Source organism: Heloderma suspectum, chromosome 5, assembly GCF_057233095.1.
Source record: "Heloderma suspectum isolate Gila_16-S chromosome 5, 16-S_ref, whole genome shotgun sequence".
In the NCBI taxonomy this organism is placed as follows: domain Eukaryota; kingdom Metazoa; phylum Chordata; class Lepidosauria; order Squamata; family Helodermatidae; genus Heloderma; species Heloderma suspectum.
Genome location: NC_139462.1, coordinates 126,116,031 through 126,138,291, shown reverse-complemented (window position 1 = coordinate 126,138,291; position 22,261 = coordinate 126,116,031). Strand labels below are relative to the sequence as shown.

The 22,261-nt window shown below is 47.3% G+C and overlaps 1 protein-coding gene across 3 annotated transcripts in view; it reads right to left on the bottom strand.

Moving 5' to 3' along the window:
• SCN4A (sodium voltage-gated channel alpha subunit 4) overlaps positions 1-22,261 on the bottom strand; it is a 151,378-nt gene that overhangs the window by 107,937 nt on the left and 21,180 nt on the right. For all 3 annotated transcript variants that reach the window (XM_084860021.1, XM_084860019.1, XM_084860020.1), the window contains exons 8-10: positions 21,784-21,925; positions 18,462-18,674; positions 1,091-1,261 (exon numbers count right to left, since the gene is read on the bottom strand). In XM_084860021.1, coding sequence (XP_084716147.1) covers positions 1,091-1,261; positions 18,462-18,674; positions 21,784-21,925 — 526 coding nt within the window. The remainder of the gene's footprint in view (positions 1-1,090; positions 1,262-18,461; positions 18,675-21,783; positions 21,926-22,261) is intronic.

The window sequence follows — 22,261 nt, the reverse complement described above, 5'->3', positions numbered from 1 at the left end:
AAAGGCTGAAACAGTGGCAAAGTAGTGCTAAGTGGGAAAGAAAGCCTGTGTCCAAAAGCGCTGCACTGCGAATGGGGAAAAAGACGGAAGGGTGGGGGAGATCACGTCACTGCCAGGTCACAGCAATCAGGACTTAATGCAGGGGGATGGGGCACACTGCAGCATAACTGAATGGGGCTATGTTTAAGGAAAAAAGACGCACTAAAAGGACTTTCCAAAAATGTGCCTTTTCCAGAGGGAAACTGTAGGGTTGCTGCAGATTGGCAACAGGGTCATCTGTTGCAAACGACCCTGATGTGCTCTCACTCTGCATTAAATTGGCCGTGTAGATTGGGCCCAAGCCTCAGTCAGTATGGAAACGGGGCCAACCAGCTTAAAAGCCGCTACATTTCTATCTAAGCCTCATTCTTGCTCTGCTCCTTGTTGGAGCAACATACAGACGACCGTGTCTGGCTTCTATCACCAACTGGAGCTTTCTGTGGTACTGATCTCTTTCCAGCTTGCAGAGAAACCTGACCTAAAGAGATCCCTGCTCAAGATCTGATCCATAGCAGAACACTGCAACTTGAACTACATCACAGAGCATCATCAGAACCCACGGCCTGAAAAGGTACACCAACACCAAGCCAGAGCGCAACAGGCAGTGGTGTAATCTGGGAAAAGCAGGCAGGAGTACAAGCTTGGTTCTCAGCCACAGCATAGCCCTCATGCTCTAGCCCAGAAGAGGCACAAACTCCCGATGCCTGTGCTATCTGCGGAATCCATGCCAGAGGCTGGCTGCCTATGGCCTACAGCTAAGCATCTCCCGTCAACTTTTTTCTAGAACCATCCTTAAAAAGCAGCCTTCCCCAACATGGTGCCCTCCAGATGTTCTGGACTACAACTCCCTTCAACTCCCATGCTGGCTGGGCCTGAGGGGAGTTGTAGTCCAAATTTTATGGAAGGCACCACATGGGAGAAGACTGCCACAAAGCAACTTGCACCAGTATTGAACCACCCTTCAAGACAAGACTCTTCTCTCTGTCCAGGGAGCATCAGGAAAGACAGATGATGCAATTTACCATTTGTTCCTCCTCCATGGACAACGCACCTCATCTGCTGTGGCTGACCGCTCCAGCACCAAGTGTGGGCTGACCACCCGACCATTGCAGTCTTTAGGCCCACCTTGGCCACTGTGTGCCTCTTGATCTGACTCTCCCTTCTTTTTCTTCTCCACTATAATGCTGTCCTCAGAGCTGTTGTTTGCTGCTTGCTCCTGAAGCTGCAAAGAAGTGGGAGATCCAAGTTAGGAGCACCTCTTTTGACAGGACCCAGAGTGTTCAACGGGGAAATTGCTCTTCCAAGCCAGTGGACTTGGTTCTTGTGTCACAGTGAGCCAATGTCAGAACTCACTGCCCCTCCCCCAAGCAGCACACACATGTTGTCCCTGGAATCAAAGCATATCTGGGGCTGTTTAATGTACTCTGACACCTCTGACTACTCTGATTCTATCAGGGTATATTAAATAGCCTCAGTTTCCCAGGAAAAAGGAAGCAGGAAAAGACTGCTGATATTACAAGAAGTACATTCTCCTTTTACACTTCTATGAAATGGTGACTCGATCGCTTCTTCTGTGGATTTTGAACTCAGACCTCTCTTCAGGGGGGAGTGGGGGAGATCGAATTCTACACCAGAAACATGAAAACAGTCTGTGCATGTCACAAGCCCATCCTCTCTAGGCAATTCGGTTAACTTAAAAAACGGCTCTCTCTAGTAAAATGAAATGTTGGAAGAAGTTATTAATAATAACAATAATACTAAACTTTTATACAGGTGTCCAAAGAGTTTTGCATATATTATCTCAGTAATCCTTACAACAACCCTGCAAGATTGGTCAGTATTATTATTTTTCCTAACCCTTTAATTTTTTTATTGGAAAACGATATATTTAAAAATACAGAAACTCTAAGACAAAGTGAAGTAGAAAAAGCACATTCCCTTAAAAAGCAACAACATTGTCATATACACTGGTTTATTGGTAAACAGCATTGATGAGTGACAGGGCTCAGTAATGTAATACAACAAAAATAGTCTATTCAGGAGGTACAGAAAGGGAGGTGGGGTTGCACTTAGGGATGGCGGAGAATTTCTCCCCGAAACTTCGGAGGGCCGAGCGCCAACGTGTTCGGCCCCCCGAGCAAGTTTCGGGGAGAAATCCTCCGCACCCCCCCGCACCCCGCACACACCCCCGGGACGGGACTTACCTTCGCCGAATGTCCCTCCCGGTGGCGGGTCTGGCCGGCGGTTCATCGGGTGTTCGTGCGGGGCGGGAGCGGCAGCCGGTCTTTCGACCGGCTGCCGCCGCTGCCATTCCAATAAAAGAAAAAAAAAAACGCCCCTTGATAGGCTACGTGACGATTAACATAGCCTATCACAGCTAGATTTGCAAAATCAGCCGGCTACATCAATCGTCATGTAGCCTATCATGGGTGACCTTAAAAAAAAAAAAAAAAGCGCGTACGGATAATGGCGGCCCCCATAGGGAGCCACCATTCCCGTTCCTTATTTGGTCGCTGTAGTCTACGTAAAGATTTACGTAGACTACGGCGAAAATAAGGGCAACGCAAATAGCGTTGCCCTTATTTTCGCCGTAGTCTACGTAAATCTTTACGTAGACTACAGCGACCAAATAAGGAACGCGAATGGCGGCTCCTTATGGGGGCCGCCATTAGCGTACGTGCTTTTTTTTTTTAAGTCACCCGTGATAGGCTACGTGACGATTGACGTAGCCTATCACAGCTGACTTTGCAAATCTAGCCGTGATAGGCTACGTTAATCGTCACGTAGCCTATCAGGGGGCGTTTTGTTTTTTTTAAAAAAACGTTCGAGTTCGCGGCCGGGTGAGGCGGGAAGCCTCCCCCCCGGCCTGAATTTTGGCCAGGGCAAGGTGGGAAGCCTCCCCCCATGGCCTGAACTTCGCGGGGGGAGCAGCGAAGCGCCTCCCCCCCACCGCGAACAACCTTCGAGTGTAGCAGCCATGTAAAAAAATCAGAAATGTCCTTGCTGAGCTGGCATAAGATAGCAAAAACAGCAATGTGGAAATTCCCCGAATTATTGACAGGACTGGGTCTCTCTGACACTGGCATATCATGTTCCAGTCCTCTGCTTGGCTTGCATATTGCTTGGATACATATCAAGGTCTCATTCTTTGCAAATCATGCCCTATTACCCATTTTCATAGACCTCGCAGTTAGAAACCGTGACAGAAGAGAAGGGGGAAACTGCTTGCTGTCATATCTATAAAAGTCATGTATTACTGTGATTCGGGGCTTCTGGCTCTTTAGAAACGATTCCAGCCTTAAGCCCGCGCGTTAAATAAAGAAGAATCTCTTTTTCCTTCACTCCGTGGTCTCTCTGACTCTGATTTCTGCTACATAAATGGTGCCGTGACTCGGATGTGGCAGGCTCTGAGCCAGACAGGTGGCAGTTGCCTGCTCTTGATCGCCGCACCGGGGAGACGGGCTCGGCGCATGCCTCCCTTTCTTGGCGCCACCGACCTTTTTGTTGGATGAACAGGAGACAGCCTGAGCTGGGACCGCCCGAACGGTAGCGAGCGGCAAGAGAACCTTGGGAAGCGGTGAGAGGAATTTGAGCCCTGCCTGTGAATTCCACATTGGAAGCCTTCAGGAAAAAGGCAAGTATATGGGAAAAAGAGGGCCCCGCCTTTAGGAAGAAAGGCCACTGGGCAGAAAAAAAGAGGGCCCCGCCTTATGAAAAAGGTCAGTGTTAGTGGTATACGTATACAAAAGAACCTACTCCTTGCGGGTAGAAGGGGGGCCTGATCACACCCCCGAGTGGGCGCCAGTACCTAGCACGCCAGTACTCAGTAGGAAGCTGAGGAAGCTGGGGAAGCCGTTTTCCGCTCTGGTAAAAAAGTGGGAAAAGTGGGTGGCAGGGACATATGGAAGCAGTGGAGAGAATGATGATTGTGTGAGTGGCTACTGCGGTTTCTGAAGCATACCGTTGACCGTCCGGGTGCCCAGGCCAGTAGCAAAGTGTGTGGTGTGTAAAATCCTCTTGTGTCGGCCAGTGAGACCCCTTACTCACTGACCAATCCCATTCCCTCATTGTGTCTGTCTTCAATTTAGGAGGGAGGCTATGGGTGGCGGGGGAAGCAAACCTTGCACCCCCTTGGGATGTATGTTAGCAAATTTTAAGAAAGGTTTTAGTAGAGATTATGGGGACCCCCCCATGAATCCTCAACGGTTGCGAACTTTATATGAAATAGAGTGGCCATCTTTTGGTGTAGGAATCCCCATTGGGATCCCAACCTACCGGCAGGGTTAGAACGCATCACACAGTACCAAACCTTGCTGTTGCAAGCTATGAGAGCAGGAATGAAAAAGTCTATTAATATGACAAAAGTCTCTGAAGTGTTGCAAGGAGCAACCGAAGCCCCTGAAGAATATTTAGAACGTCTCCTGGATGCGTATCGCCAGTACACCCCTCTCGACCCAGAAGCCCAAGAAAATATGAAAGTGATTAATATGGCTTTTGTAACTCAGAGTTATAAAGATATTCGAAGAAAGCTACAAAAGTTAAATGGTTTTGCTGGAAAAAATTTAACAGAATTATTAGAAGTTGCTCAGAAGGTGTATGTAAACAGGGACCAAGAAGAAAAGAAAGAAAAAGAGAAGAGAATGGTGAAAAAGGCGGAACTGCTTGCTGCAGCACTAGTAGGTCCGCAAGATAGAGGACTGGGCGGAGAGCAAAGAGGACGTGGACGAGGGAAGGGGAGAGCAAGAAGAAGAGAATTTTTGAGAAGGAATCAGTGTGCCCAATGTGGACAAGATGGGCATTGGTGGCGTGAGTGTCCAAATGAAACCAATCCGATGTACCAGGCAGAAAATCGAGGGGGCCACCACGGACGAGAGAGGGGACAGCCGCCATGCTGGCAACCAAATAACTGGCAAATGCAAAGAGAATCAACTGGGAATTACGAAGTGAATCCCTTTACGGGAATGGCTGCAACTGAAAGTCTTGAATAGGACAGACCGGGCCCCTTTAATCTTGGCCCCGGGGAGCCCATGGTCACTGCCACTGTGGGGGGCCAAAATATTGATTTTATGATTGACACTGGAGCAGCGTCATCAGTGGTGACCTACCCCGTTGCTCCCCTCACCCATCAAAAAGTGCGGGTGATTAGGGCAACTGGTGCAGTAGAAGAAAAGCACTTGTTGCAGCAACGGACTTGTCGGCTTGGAAGCCACATAGTAGAACATCAGTTTTTATATTTACCTGAATGCCCTATGCCATTGTTGGGACGTGATTTATTGTCAAAGCTGAGGGCCCAAATATCCTTTGAAGAAGATGGAACAACGGCTGTCGCCTTCCGCAGGCCCCAAGAAGGTCAGCTCCTGTCACTCACATATCCACAGGAAGAAGAGTGGAGGCTACATTGGACCATGCCAGTACTTGATGAAGAGCCATGGCAGGCTTTCCATGTGCCTGGAGTGTGGGCTGAAGATAATCCACCAGGAATGGCAAGATGTGTGCCCCCTGTTGTAGTTGAATTAAAACCAGGAGCAATACCAGTGCACGTACGTCAGTATCCACTGCCGCGCCGAGCGGTGCTAGGAATTCAGAAGCACCTAGACCGTCTGTTACAATATGGTATCCTTCGAGAATGTCAGTCTCCATGGAATACCCCCCTTCTGCCAGTCAAGAAACCTGGCAGCACAGAAGATTACCGTCCAGTACAAGATCTCAGACTGGTCAACCAAGCAACTGTGACGATACATCCGGTGGTCCCGAACCCTTATGTCTTGTTAGGATTGATTCCATCTGAAGCAACTCACTTTACTACCTTAGACTTAAAAGATGCTTTTTTTTGTATCCGACTGGCACCTAAGAGCCAAGCTATTTTCGCCTTTCAATGGGAAGATCACATGACTGGGAGGAAGACCCAACTGACCTGGGGCCGTCTTCCCCAAGGTTTCAAAAACTCCCCCACATTATTTGGGACGGCCCTAAGTCAAGACCTCCAAAATTTTCATTCCGAACCCGGGAAAAGAGTTCTATTGCAGTACGTTGATGATTTGCTCTTAGCAGCATCATCAAGACTCGAATGCTGGCAAAGCACCCAAGAACTGTTGCAACTTCTGTGGGAACGAGGATATAAAGTATCCCGGAAAAAGGCACAACTTTATAAAACCCAGGTACGATATCTAGGGTTCATAGTATCTCAACATCAGCGAGAATTGGGTCCTGAACGGAAAGAGACTGTGTGTGCCCTGCCAGAGCCCACTACTAGGAAGCAGGTGCGGGAGTTCCTTGGGGCTGCAGGGTTTTGTAGAATCTGGATTCCCAACTTTGCTGTAATGAGTAAGCCTCTTTATGAAGCTACCAAAGGTTCAGAGGCAGATCCGTTTCAGTGGGGAGAGCCACAAAAACAAGCTTTCATAGATATTAAGAAAGCATTACTCCAAGCGCCTGCTCTAGGACTTCCTGATGTGGCTAAGCCTTTCCTGTTGTATGTCCATGAACGAGATAATGTAGCTGTAGGGGTGCTGACACAGCAACTTAGATCATGGCAGAGAACTGTTGCATATTTATCCAAGCAGTTGGATGTAGTTGCCAAAGGCTGGCCAGCTTGCCTGAGAGCCATTGCCGCAACCGCCCTCCTAGTTAAAGAGGCAGATAAGTTGTCAATGGGACAAGAACTAACCGTCCGGGTTCCACATGCAGTACTCACGCTAATGGAGTATAAAGGAAATTACTGGTTCACCAACGAGCGCATGACCAAGTACCAAGCTCTGCTCTGTGAAAATCCACGTATCAAGTTAGAGGTGTCATCCAACTTAAATCCAGCCACGTTGCTGCCAATAGAACCAGGAGGTCAGCCTGAACACGATTGCATCAAAACTATGGATGAAGTTTATTCCAGTCGTCCAGACTTGCGTGATAGCCCCTGGCCTCACCCAGACGTCACCTACTTTACTGATGGAAGCAGTTTTGTCCGAGATGAGAAAAGATACGCCGGCTATGCAGTAGTAACTAAAGACAAGGTTATCGAGGCCAATCCTCTGTCTGTGGGAACTTCAGCCCAAAAGGCAGAATTAATTGCCCTAATTCGAGCCCTGACGTTAGCTGCTGGACTCACGGTCAATATTTATACGGACTCTAAGTATGCTTTCACCACCCTCCATGCCCATGGAGCATTGTACCGTGAGAAAAGATTAATAAACTCCACCGGACAAGGTATCAAAAATATAACAGAAATATCGGCTCTATTAGACGTCGTATGGCACCCCAAACGTGTGGCAGTAATACATTGCCGAGGGCATCAAAAGGAAACAAGTGAGGTGGCAGAAGGCAATCGATGGGCAGATCACGTAGCCAAGCAAGTTGCCCTCAGAAAAGAGCACAATAGAGAAAAAATTGAGATGACCATCTCGGAAGCCCCGTTGTTCCAAGTTAACTTGACAGATGTGCATCCAACCTACACTCCAGAAGAGGATCAAATGGCTGTTGAGACCCTGCAAGCTAAGAAAATAGCCCAGAAGTGGTGGGAACTGCCAGATGGACGAATCTATGTGCCACAACAGCTAGCTTGGAGCATTGTCCAGACTGCACACAAAGCTACCCATCTGGGAAAAAGTGCTCTGGCAGCACTACTGCAAAAGCAAGTCTACATCAATGGACTACACAGTTATGCCAATTTAGCATCTATGCGATGTGTAGAATGCTCCAGAAATAACCCCAGACAAGGGAAGAAACCCCCTCCCGGCATTCAGCAACTTGGCACTCTTCCTTTTGAGGCCCTAGTTGTTGACTTTACTGAAATGCCTAGGGTAGGCCATTATCGTTATCTACTAGTTTTTGTGTGCACTTACACAGGATGGGTAGAAGCCTATCCTACCCGAACTGAGAAAGCACGTGAAGTTATAAAAGTCTTAATGAAAGACCTAATTCCGAGACACGGATTACCCCTATTTATAGGATCCGATAATGGCCCTGCATTTGTTGACCAGGTGTTGCAAGGAGTTAACCATTTATTAGGCATTCAGTGGAAGCTTCATTGTGCGTACCGTCCGCAAAGTTCTGGACAAGTGGAAAGGATGAATCAGACCCTCAAGACCCACTTAGCCAAGCTGTGTCAGGAAACTCAGCGAAAATGGATAGAGATGCTGCCCTTAGCTCTGTTCAGAATTCGATGCACTCCACACAAAACTACTGGTCTGTCTCCCTTTGAATTAATGTATAGCAGGCCTCCCCAAATTTTAGTAGGATTAAAGGGAGACCTGCAAGAATTGGCCAATGTTAGTTTAACCCAAGAGGTTCAGGCACTGGGCAAAGTTCTTCAAGCCCAGCGTCGGTATATTTTGGAAAATAGACCCCCAATTCCTATTACTGAAATCCATCCTTTCCAGCCGGGAGACGAAGTGTGGGTCAAAGATTGGAAAAATGACCCTTTAACTCCCAGATAGAAAGGACCAAATACTGTTATACTTTCCACCCCTACAGCTGTAAAAGTAGCTGGAGTTAAACCTTGGATACATTGGACGCGAGTCAAGAAAGCAAAAGGGGGAGAGTGGATTGCAAACAAAAATCCTGACAATCCTTTAAAAGTTGTACTGAAAAAGAAAAAGCAGTAAAAGAAGACTCAGGCTAGACCTTACTGGGGACAAACCAAGAAATTGTTCCCCCTGCGTACGGTCAGACCTGCAGCTGGAGAATTGAAGAAGGGGACTAGACCCTACTGCAGCTTGCCAGGTGAATAGCTGCCCAGCGTACGGTCAGATCCCGAAGAAGATTAAACATGTATATTGCGATGTTAGTAGTGATAAGCTGCACCTCCTCAGTATTGTGCACAAAAGGAGGGCCTGCTTTAGGAGAGGGGAGTATGCCCTTAAGGTTTGCTGATAATTATTGGCTTCACTTAGCTAATATCACTGGAATAAAGCATTTTTGTTTGCCAGAAGATATACCAGCCAATAGACTCATTAGTTCCTGTTTAATACCTGTTTGTAGGCATCCCGATGAGATTCAAAATGATACTATGTTAAGCCATTACTATATAAATTTGACTTATTCCCAAAATGCAAACTGGGGCGCAGTTACAAAAACTCTGCCTCCTACTGAATTTACTTTACGCACTCCCATTGTAGCCGGTATAAATGCCACTTGTGCTCGTATGATTAATTGTCAAAAATCTTCTAGAAAATGTAAAGCTATCCCTGGACCCCCCTTCCACTGTAACGAAATTCAAAACATATCCTTTAATTATGCACATATACTTCTGCCTCATGGATAGTTTTGGACCTGTGGTTCCCGTACCTGGTCTTTCATCCCTGCCAATTTGTCTGATAACCACCCATGTTGCCTTAGCCGTCTGGTACCAGTCCTTCCCCCATGGCCTGAGAAAATTTGCCAACGACAGCCCCGGGCACTCCAGCTGACTGAGAGCTGTACTAGTCATGTGAGTCTGTACTCTGATTCAGAGAAACTAGCATTAGCAGCATCTCTGGTTGGAGTGCCAGGCCTAGCCCTGGCCGATGGTCTGGAGATTAACAGGTTAGCCTGTAGCTTAGCCAAAAGCATAAATGCCACCTCACGAGCTCTGTCATTATTAAATAAAGAATTACGTGACCTAAGAGGTGCCGTCTTAGAAAACAGAGCTGGTATAGATTATCTTTTCCTTCTCCATCACCTGAGCTGTGAGTCACACCAGAAGCTTTGCTGTTTTAATTTAACTGATAACAGCAACGCTATAAATGTGCAGATCAATAATCTGCGTAATATAGTAGCAGATATAACAATAAGAAAACATGATTAGCTCGATTGGTTGACCTCTTGGCTTCCAGACCTCAGATGGCTAAAAGCATTGTTCGTTCTAATATTGCCAGTAATAGTAGTAGGAATGCTGTTGTGTTTCTGCATCCCCTGGTTCATGCGTTGCTTGAAACATCAGTTTACTGCCTCGGCCACCAAAACAGCTGCCCGCTATGCTTTAATAGCTCAGCAAGATATACAGTAAAAGTGCTATAGTAATCCTGTGTTATGCATTGCCAACTTCTTGTGTAATTTAATGCTATAATTGTAATAAAATTATGCATCAAAGGGGGGAATGTAGCAGCCATGTAAAAAAATCAGAAATGTCCTTGCTGAGCTGGCATAAGATAGCAAAAACAGCAATGTGGAAATTCCCCGAATTATTGACAGGACTGGGTCTCTCTGACACTGGCATATCATGTTCCAGTCCTCTGCTTGGCTTGCATATTGCTTGGATACATATCAAGGTCTCATTCTTTGCAAATCATGCCCTATTACCCATTTTCATAGACCTCGCAGTTAGAAACCGTGACAGAAGAGAAGGGGGAAACTGCTTGCTGTCATATCTATAAAAGTCATGTATTACTGTGATTCGGGGCTTCTGGCTCTTTAGAAACGATTCCAGCCTTAAGCCCGCGCGTTAAATAAAGAAGAATCTCTTTTTCCTTCACTCCGTGGTCTCTCTGACTCTGATTTCTGCTACACGAGGACAGGTAAGGGACTTTCATCCACCCCTAGTTGCACTATATGTGAAAAATACATATCTCTGCACAGAAATACAGGAGGATGAGCTTGATAGCCCCATCGAGAGCATCTGGATCAAAATAAATGGAGCAAAGAATAAAAGGAACCTGGTGGTCGGAGTCTACTACCGGCCACCCAATCAAGGAGAAGACGAAGATGAAACTTTTGGAAAGCAAATAGCCAATGTTTCAAGGAAGCATGGTGTAGGAGTAATGGGGGACTTCAGTTTCCCCAATATTAGTTGGGAGACAAATTCTGCAAAATGTGGCCCCTCCAGGAAATTCCTGACTTGTGTTGCTGATAATTTCCTCCTACAGAAAGGAGAAGAAGGAACTAGAGGATCAGCTATCCTTGACTTGATGCTAACCAACAGAGTTGACTTATTGGATAAAGTAGCAGTTACGGGAACTCTGGGGGAAAGAGACCATGGTATACTTGAGTTCTTGGTTCTAAATGAAGCAAAAGCCAAGTGTAGCCAAACATGTACTCTGGATGTGAGGAAAGCTGATTTTAATAAACTCAGGACAATGATCAGGAAGGTCCCATGGCAAGCAACTCTAACAAGAAAAGGAGTCCAAAATGGGTGGGAGTTTTTAAAAAAGGAAATTCTCAAGGCACAATTACAAACAATTCCAACAAGAAGAAAAGGTGGAAGACAACAGAAGAAGCCAATGTGGCTTCACAAAAAGCTGAGAGATGACCTGGAAACAAAAAAAAAGGACACATACAGGAAGTGGAAGGAATGACAAGCAACAAAGGAAGAGTTCAGGCAGGTAGCACAGAATTGCAGGGATGGTGTCAGGAAGGCTAAAGCTGAGAACGAGCTGAGGTTAGCGAGGGATGCTAAAAGCAACAAAAAGGCTTTCTTCAGCTATGTGCAAAATAAAAGACAGAGGAAAGAAATGGTGGTTCAGCTATTAAATAACAATGGCAAAATGATAACAAATGACAAAGAAAAGGCAGAAGTTCTCAATTCTTACTTTGGCTCAGCCTTCTCCCAAAAGAGGGTCTATGACCCCCCTGGCAAAGGTGAAGAACAGGCTGAAGGGGCAGGATTGCAGATTGAGATCGATAGGCATAGTCAAGGAACATCTAATTAATGTAGAGCAATACGACAATGGAACCAACTACCTAGGGAGGTGGTGGGCTCTCCCACACTGGAGGCATTCAAGACGAAGCTGGACAGCCATCTGTCAGGGATGGATGCTCTGACTTGGATTCCTGCATTGAGCAGGGGGTTGGACTCGATGGCCTTGTAGGCCCCTTCCAACCCTACTATTCTATGATTCTATGATTACTTTGAATGAGTTCAGATCTCCAGGGCCAGATGAGCTGCACCCTAGAATAATAAAGGAACTGGCAGAAGAACTCTCAGAACCACTGTCTATTCTCTTTGAGAAATCTTGGAGGACGGGTGAAGTGCCAGATGACTGGAGGAGGGCTAATGTCTTCAAAAAGGGTAAAAAGGAGGAACCTGGGAACTACAGACCAGTCAGTCTGACATCAATCCCTGGGAACATTCTGGAGCAGATTATAAAGCAATCCATCCGTAAGCACCTTGACAACAGTGCAGTGATTACTCAAAGCCAACATGGATTTGTCAAGAACAAATCCTGCCAGACAAATCTGATCTCATTTTTTTGATCAGGTCACCTCCCTTGTGGACTGTGGGAATGCTGTGGACATAATATACCTCGACTTCAGCAAAGCTTTCGACAAAGTGCCCCATGATCTCCTGATGAGCAAACTAGCCCAAAGTGGGCTAGATGAAACAACGATCTGGTGGATCCACAGTTGGCTACAGAATCGGACTCAAAAAGTGCTTATCAATGGGATCTTCTCAAACTGGGGAGAGGTAATGAGCCGGGTACCACAGGCTCAGTCCTGGGCCCAGCGCTCTTCTACATTTTTATTAATGACTTGGAGGAGGAGGTGCAGGGAATGCTGATCAAATCTGCAGATGACACAAAATTGGGAGGGATAGCTAATAACTTGGAAGACAGAAATGAAATTCATAGTGATCTTGATAGACTGGAGCACTGGGCAGAAAACAACAGAATGACATTTACTAGGGATAAATGCCAAGCTCTGGACCTAGGAAAAAGAAACCAAATGCACAGTTACAAGATGGGGGATACATGGCTCAACAATACTACAAGCGAGAAGGATCTTGGAATTGTTGTCGATCACAAGTTGAATATGAGCCAACAATGTGATGTGGCTGCAAAAAGGCAAATACTATATTGGGCTGTATTAATAGAAGCATAGCTTCCAAATTCCGGGAAGTACTAGTTCCCCTTTACTCAGCACTGGTTAGGCCTCATCTGGAGTACTGTGTCCAGTTCTGGGCATCGGACTTTAAGAAGGATGCAGACAAGCTGGAGAGGGTTCAGAGGAGGGCAACAAAGATGATCAGGGGACTGGAAACAAAGCCCTATGAAGAGAGACTGAAAGAACTGGGTATGTTTAGCCTTGAGAATAGAAGACTGAGAGGAGACAGGATAGCGCTCTTCAAGTACTTGAAACGTTGTCACAGAGAAGAAGGGCAGGATCTCTTCTAGTTCTTGATCATCCCAGAATGCAGGAAATGGAAGAATTCCTGCTGAAGTTACAGGAAGCCAGAGTCCAGAAGTTGAAGATCAGGAAAAACTTTCTGACTGTTAGAGCAATACGACAATGGAACCAATTACCTAGGGAGCTGGTGGGCTCTCCCACACTGGAGGCCTTCAAGACGAGGCTGGACAGCCATCTGTCAGGGATGCTCTGACTTGGATTCCTGCAATGACCAGGGGGTTGGACTTGATGGCCTTGTAGGCCCCTTCCAACCCTTCTATGATTCTATGATTCCTCCTCCCATCCCCATTACTGCAGCAGCAACAGCAGGCACAGACGGCTAGGGGAGGAAGCGGGCAGCCGCATATTTGCTGGACTAGGCGTGAGCCAAATCGGGCAAGCATGGGCAGCTGCGAACTGGCATCTGGGGGGCTGAGCTGGTGAGAAATTGTCAGGCTCTGAGCCCCTAAACGGATGCCCACGGCATCCCTAACTGAGGAGTTCCTCCTCTCTTGGTCAGAAATCAATCTGTTAGCCCTGTCTTCGCAATGAAGAGAGGAGTTAACTCTGTCCAGTTGGCTCCACCCTCCACTGACTGGGGGCCTAAGAGTCTTTTCCTCCCTTGATGGTTCTTGAACCCATGATTCAAGGAGGGTTGTGGTGTTTCCTCTGCAAGTCTCCTATCAAGGGTCTTACGTGAGTGGTGTCCCACTACTGCCTTGGAAATCTCCATGTGATTGTTTAGGTTTAACTTGAAGACAATTAAGAAAATGACTGAGCATTTCTCTTGTAGAGGTGCCTGATCAATAAACTTGAATTCTGGGTTCTTCAGAGAACAGAAAAATACTTTGTCCTGAAACTTCACTGTGGAGAAAGGATCATATACCGCAAACCCACCCGGTCCTCCACACTTGCTTCTGCTGCCTCATCCCCTGACACTCTCCCACCTTGGAGAGGGTAGATTGGGCACCCACTCATGATGACCAACCCTGCTGCCCAAGGACTGAGTGGCACATGGGCATATCAGCAGGGATTCAGCCAGGTCCCCTGGAAACGAAGAGACAGTCACACCAGCATAGGTGGGAGTTGCTCATTAGGTGCTAGGCCTCTGAGGACACGCACCCCTGGGGGATGAGGAGGCAGTTGTGCCCCTGGGGAGCCTAAAGTGAGTGTTTTGCGGGCTTTGCTAAGGAGCCCTGCAAAGTCCTCTGAGTGGAAAAGCCTAGCAGAGGGAATGTTCTAGGCATACATCTCATCCAACAAAGGCTCCTGCTTGTTCCCGGAAGGAGGACCAGAAGAGCCCCCCTCCTCCACAAGAGGAGGAGCCAGTGGAGGAGAAGCCTGCCCAATTTCCCTCCCTGAAGTGGTTCTGCTTAATCCATTGGCAAAATTCAGGGAGAAGGGAATGTCCTTCAATAATAGCTATTATTTATTCAGTTTATAACCTGCCTATATACGAATACTCTAGGCAGCATACAAAAGTAAAAACAATTTAACAAAAACCCAACAATAAAAACAACATAGCATAAAAACAGTATACAAAAGTCAGCAAAAGGGACAAGACTTCTCAAAAGGGAAGGCCTGCCAGAATAACAGAGTCTTTAATGCCTGCTTAAAAACCTTCAAGGAGGTCAGCAGGTGCATTTCAACCGGCAGGTAATTCCACAACTGAAGGGCGGCAAAGGAAAAGGTCTTCTTGCGCACGGCTGCTAATCTCACATTAGGCAGCTGCAGCAGATAGTGCTTAGAGGGCCTTAGGCGGTGGACTGGGACGTGTGGGAGAAGGCACTCCCTAGACCATGTAAAGCTTTAAAGGTAAGAACCAGCATTTTATATTTTGCTTGGAAACAAATTGGCAGCCAGTGCATAGATTTTAAAACCGGTGCAATATGGTCTCCAGGGGTGTCCCAGAGACCAACCTGGCTGCCATATTTTGTACCAGTTAACATTTCCAAACTAAATATACAGGTAGTCCCAAGTACAGCACATTGCAGAAATCAAGCCTAGAGGTTACCAGTGCATTACCAGGTCCACATCTGCCGAAGTTGATAACAGGCATTTCTCACCATTGCCCCCACCTGGGGTGCCAGGAGCAGGGTTGGGCCAAGAAGCTCCCCCAAACTATGAATTTGCTCTTCCAGGGGGAGTGCAACTCCATCCAGAACTAGGGATGTACAAAAGTCACTTACCTTTCTGCGGATTATGTTGATGGTGGGGGGGAGGCGTTCCATCCCTCCCCCCGGAATCCTGGCCAGCCGGCTCCGCTCCGCAGGGATTCTGCGGAGCTGCCGGCTGGCTCTGCCAGTAGCCGGACATCCGGCCGCTGGCTAGCAGGGACGCAAATGGCAGCAGCCATAGCCGCCGCCATTTGCGTCCCTGCAGTCAGCCGTGATAGGCTATGTAAATGTTTACATAACCTATCACGTCTGACTTAAAAAACAACAACAACAACAACAACAACACGCGTACACAAATGGCGGCGGCCATGGCCGCCGCCATTTGCGTTCCTTATTTTAACACGTCTTAGTCTACGTCAAGATTTACGTAGACTAAGACGGCGAAAATAAGGGGAACGCAAATAGCGTAGCGGACGCTACGCTATTTGCGTTCCCCTTATTTTCGCCGTGTTAGTCTACGTAAATCTTGACGTAGACTAAGACGTACCAAAATAAAAAACGCAAATGGCGGCGGCCATGGCCGCCACCATTTGCCTACGTGCGTTTTTTTTTTTTTAAGTCAGTCGTGATAGGCTACGTAAACATTTACGTAGCCTATCACGGTTTTTTTTTTAAACCTAGCCGTGATAGGCTACATAAATCTTTACATAGGCTATCACGTCTTTTTTTTTTAACTGGAAATGGCGGCGGCAGCAGCCGATCAGAAGACTGGCCGCTGCAGCCGCCGCTGCCAAACTGCCGCCGGAGCCGCCGCCGCCCGGAAGATCCGCCCCAGATATGTCTCGTCCCGGGGGGGGGCAGGGGGGCAGGCCGTTCCGCCACCCACTTCGGGGGGCCAAATGCACTGGCATTCGGCCTCCCCAAGATCCGTGGCAGAATTCTCTGACATCCCTATCCAGAACTGGTTGACATAGTCAACACCTGAATTAGGACCCTTCATGATGAGCACCTCTGTCTTGCCTGGATACAGCTTCAGCTTGTTCTCCCTAGGGATGGCGGAGAATTTCTCCCCGAATCTTCGGGAGGCCGAGCGCCGACGCATTCAGCCCCCCGAAAGTGTTGGGGAAATTCTCCGCCGGCCCCCCGCCCCCCCGGGATGGGACTTACCGTGGCCGAATGTCCCTCTCGGAGGCGGGTCCCGGCGGTGTTTTGGTGGCGTTTCGGCGGGGGCGGCGGCCAGTCTCCCGACCGGCCACTGCCATTACAAAATAAAAAAGTAAAACACACACACACACACACCCGTGATAGGCTACGTGACGATTTACGTAGACTATCACAGCTGACTTTGGAAATCTAGCCGTGATAGGCTACGTTAATCATTACGTAGCCTATCACGGGTTTTTTTGTTTTTGTTTTCCCCACTTTTTCTTTCGCGGCCGGGGAGACGGGGCGCTTCTCCCCGGCCTGAATTTCGGCCAGACGAGGCGGGTCGCCTCCCCCCCGGCCTTAATTTCGGCCGGGCGAGGCAGGGCGCCTCCCCCCCCGGCCTGAACTTCGGGGGGAGAAGCGAAGCGCCTCCCCCCCCACCGCGAAGCAAGCTGCGGGACAAGGTAAGTCCCTTTCGTCCATCCCTAGTTCTCCCTCATCCAACCTATTACTGACTTCAGGCAGTCATTCAGAGGAGTCATGCCTTCCTTGGATAAAGATATTAAGGAGAAATAGATTTGGGTGTCATCAGCATACTTATAACACTCAGCCCCAAATCTCCTGATGATCTCTTGCAGCAGTTTCATGTAGATATTAAACAGCATTGGGGATAGGATGAAGCCGAGTGACTCCACACAATAACTCCTTTTTTGAGGAGCAACTATCCCCGAGCAACACCATCTGGAACTGTCCTGAGAGAAAGGAGTAGAACCACTGCAGAGCAGTGACCCCAACCCCCAACTCCCTCAGGTGATCCAGAAGGATACCATGGTCGATGGCATGGAATGCCGCTGAGAAGTCCAAAAGAACCAACAGGGATGCACTCTCCCTATCTATTCCCAGGCGAAGATCATCCACCAAGGTGACCATGGCAGCCTCAACTCCGTATCCCACTCTGAAGCCAGTTTGAAATGGGTCCAGGTAATCAGTTTCAATGGTAATGGATCCAGATAATAATAGGTGAAGTGGTGAACCCTGAAGATCCTCCTCAGGCCAGGTGCCATCAAAACTTGCCAACTGTGGCTCAAAATGGCTCCCGTGACCCAACTGGGGAAGGAAGTTGTCTCTCTGTTGGGACTGCCCTGTTTCCATGGGCTACAACAGTGGTGTGGAGGCAGGAAATTGATTCATCAGAGTCTGGCAGCTCTCGGGATGGTGTCACGGGATGGTGTGGGTGGACTGAGCCCCTAGAATGGTCAGACGTATGGAGGTGGGAAATGGACTCGGCCGAGTCTGCCAGCTCTGAGGGGGTGGTCACGCCTAGCGCAGGTGGACTGAAACCCCTTAGCCAGCCTCCTCCTGGTCCTCCTGTGCTTGACTTCCCTATCAGGGTCAGACTTGTGCACAAGGAATCTCCAGATAACCCCAGGCTGAATTCTTCAGAGTGAGGGCCCAACATCAAGCATGCATGTGGGGTGCTCATTGTCTGTTCAGAAAAAAAATCTCAGAAATTTGTTTGTGTGGATAGGGATCTCAGGATCTTGTCTTGCCTTGGAGCCAGACAGGAATAAAATTGGAAGCAGGTTGCTCCTCCACTAGGAAGTGCACTTCATGCCTCACTGGCATATTCCTGCTATTGGAGCAAGTGGAAAGAGCAACCCACCCATGGATATCCTCCTCCACTGCAGGAAAATAAGGCTGCTTCCAGACGATGCCCTGCCACATTCACAGCATTTTACAGGGGTTCAGATGCTGTTGTCTTCCACTTGTAGCCCTCCCAAGTTTTCCCACTGCTTCTTCCCTCTTTTTCTTTACCACAGAGAATCTGTTAAGGAAACAAAGATGGAACTGCTGCACAATGTCTTCTGGTAGCTAGCGCTGGGATCCCTCCATTGAGAAGCACCCGAAATCAGCCTTCCCCAGCTTGGTGCCCTCCAGATGTATTGGACAACAACTTCCAAAATTCTGAACTAGCCTGGCCATTGGCTATGATGGCTGGAAATTATGGAGATTGTCGTCCAGCATGTCTGGAGGGCACCAGTTTGGGGAAGACTGGAAAAAAATGAATATAAACAAAAAGGTACCAACCAGCCTTTGTTGTTCATCCTGATGTTTCTTCAGGTTTTCCACCATCTGCTGAAATTCTGCTTCTTTCTCCTGCTCCTCCAGCAGGGTTGCATCATTCTGTTCTGCATAGGCCATTGCCACCACTGCCAGGATCAAGTTGATGAGGTAGAAGGAGCCCAAGAATATGATCACAACAAAAAAAATCATGTATGTTTTCCCAGCTGCTCGCAGGGTCTGTAGGAAAAAGAGGGTGTCTCTCATTACCCTTTTGACCTGGAAACCTTGACCTCCAATCTCAGATACAGTCTTTGGTTACTCAGTAATGCAGGGGAAAATACTCTGAGCATGTTCAATGATACTCCTGTGTGCTATTATATCATACATTCCTTGGCATTTGAAAACAGCTTTGAAAAAAACTAGACAAGATGGTAGAGATGGTTGGCCACTGGGAAATTGGAAGCTGGACTACATAGGTTTTTGGTCTGTTCCAGCAGGGCTTTTCTTAGGTACTTATCTGTACAATTTTGTAAAACAACACAGCCAGGGGAGAGGAATTCAGATTGGGACTATTGTGCTGGGGTCTCTGTATACTGTTTTCCTGGGGAAAATTGTATGCACACACATATACCTGTTATTTGCCCTGTTGGGAAATACTTACAGGTACACACAAGTTTTCCCTAACAGAACAAACATAATAGCAACTGTGTGTGTGTTTGTGTGTGTGTGTGTGTGTGTGTGTGTGGTGGGTGGAAGGTGGGGGAGTTAATTCCCTCCCCCTATAACTGTGGTCCTGATGCAAGTCTGCTATGCACACACAGTAGCTGCTTTTAACACAAATTTAAAGAGACCAAAGTTCTGATCATGGACATCAAGTGTCTTGTCTAGTTTGGCCTTGAGTTTCCAATGAGGTAAATGCAACCCTGCCCTTGCTCAGAGGCACTCATGATCAAGGCTGAAACCCACTGCATTGAAAAAACAGGTTCTGGGGACATCTACACATCTATGTACAAGCTCGCTAGGGACAAGTACCTCCGACCCCCTGGTGAGCAGAGCACCGAGCTACACACAGATCACCTTTCTAGTGTTTTCCTTTGTGCTGTGGTTTGGCTTAGGTAAGAAGTCTCTTCTGAGCAGTGGGAGAGATGCCTGCTGTTTCTTGCCTTCTCCATACCACAGCACAACTTAAATAAAACAGGACCTCATCTCTCTCCCAAGCCAACTGTGTTTGCCAGAGGACTCAAGGGAGGGCATATTGTTGGAGGTGACCACAAATAATGGCTGGCTAGTAAGCCAACCCAGTATTTGTGGCCCCCTTGAGCTGAGTCACCTGACTTCTGTTCTTTTTTTAAAAAAAAACATGCATTTTGACAAAAGTCTTGAAGAGAATGTGTTGTTCTCCTTCCGATCAGTGAGCCAGTTGGTGAATGGGCCATATATTTAAAGATTAGTACTGGATCGCTATAATTGGATTTTTGAAATTGCAGATTTTTTTCAGAATTTTTGCTCTCACAGGCAAGTGAGGGCAGAAATACACCACTTCGTTGCTGCACATCTATCAAAGAACCCCTGCATGTTGCAGAAAATTCTGGGTGCTTCCACATGGAAGGCTCCTCGTGCTATCACTAAAAAGGCATTATGCAGCTATTTCATCTTTCTCTCCTCAACAGAGTAAGAAAAAAATGGACCCCCAGTACAATTCTGTGAATGAGGCTGGGCAGCTGCATAATCACAGCCTCCCCTGGGAGCATCCTAAGTGACAGGAGGGTATTCTTGAGTGCACACTCAGGTCACACAGAATGCTGGCTAGGCCTGCTGGGCCACACCCTTGCCCCGATGAACTGCAAAGATTTATGTCTGTCTGTCTGACCATCCATCCATCCATCCATCCAGGGCCAGCATCAATGGCAGGCCTGGTTGGGCACCTGTTGAGGGCCCACACCCCAGCAGGGCCCCCACTGGAATTGTACCTCCTCTTCACCCTTGCAACCTGCTTGTTCATCCGCCTCTTGCTCTGGTCCAGACAATGGTGGTGTTAAGAAGGAGGAGCAGGACATACTCCCTGGCTCCTGCTGTTCCTGCCAAGCAAGTAACTGGTAGCAATTATGAAAAAAAGGAGGAGTAATAGCAACAAGTGACAATAGTGGCAAGAAGATGGACTTACTGAGGGAGGGGGCCCATTGAGGATGTCTTGGCCAAGGGCCCTCAGAAACCTGGATCGATCTATCTATCTATCTATCTATCTATCTATCTATCTATCTATCAATCATGTATCATAGTTTTAGGCCACATTTTATGGTACAAAACCATTTCAAGACAGCTCATAACATAAAAATTATACAACAATAAACAGTAGAATTAATAACAACTAGTGAAAAAAACTAAAATAGACATTCCGTGCACAAAACAATTGCAGTCAAAATCATCAGCAGTCTCACAAAAATCCCCACAACTCAGAAGACCAAGGGAAATAAATGAATTGTGAGGGCTTTCTTGAAGGCCTGTAGTAGTAATGGGGTTTAGCAGACTTCAGTTGATAGTGTATTTGGGGGATGTGCGGCCACTGCAGAAAAGGCCCTCTCTCTTGCACCTGTCAGCCTGACTGCTCTCAAAGGCAGTCAAGCAAGAAGGGCCTTCATTGATGATCTTAAAGTGTGGTTACACCAGCACTTTAAATTGGGCTCAGGAACACACTGGCAACCAGTGCAGCTGGTGCAATAGAGTTTCACAGGAACAAAATATGCAGCCAAATATGGGCTGCATATTTTGTATGATCAGAAATGAAAACTGAAAATGAAATGTGTGTTTATATATTTCTGCTGATTTTGTTTCATATATTAAGCTTGTTGGATCCAAGTTTATCTATTTATTTTATTGCATTTATATCCCGCCTTTTTTCCTCTTGCCAGGAACCCAAGGCAGCTTACATTATCCTCCTCGTCTCCATTTTATTCTCACAACAACCCTGTGAGGTAGGTTGGGCTGAGAGTCTGTCACTGGCCCAAAGTCACCCGGTGAGCTTCCATGGCTGAGTGTGGACTAGATCCCGGATCTCCCGGCTCCCAGTCCAATACACTCACCATGTCCATTACGTGAACTTTTAGCGGGATGCAAGTATGAAGACAGTGTATTTCAAGCCTTCTACCTTCAGGAATTTTTATCCTATCAATGTGTCTGTCAGCCAAGATCTGTATGCTAAGCAAGATATCTTTCAGGAAAGTTTGTCTGCCATTACTGAACTTCTTATTGAGGAACGCCTGATGAGCTTCCACAGAACTCCAAGGTTCCCCAGAATACAGGACTGAAAACCCTGTTTTCTTGGAACAATAATGTAAGCTTGACCTACCAGTTGGAAAAGGTTCTCCCAGTAGTCCTGAGTCATGAGGCGGAAGAGTGCAAGGAAGGCCCAGCTGAAGGTGTCATAGCTTGTATAACCGTAGTTTGGGTTCTCACCAGCTTTCATGCAGAGAAACCCTTCCGGGCATTGCCTATAGTGCAAGAGGAAAAAGAAGATTTCAGCATGGCAACATATGATGAGCTGCCATAAAAGAAGCATCTAGTCCCTAAATCTAAGGCAGGGCCTGGGCACTGGATGTCCTCCACCATCTCCACACCCAACATGTACACATGGGACACATGTTACAGGGTCATTGTCAGCTTTAGGAATTGTGCAGCAAGTGTGCATTCAACACATGTAGCTTTTCCCAGCACAGAATGCCAGGTCCCATCTACTCCAGATTATAGTTTGGTTCTGTTCTTGTTGGTTCCATTGAGTCATATAGGACTAGGGAAAAGGCTACATCTCACCCCCACCCCACCATCCC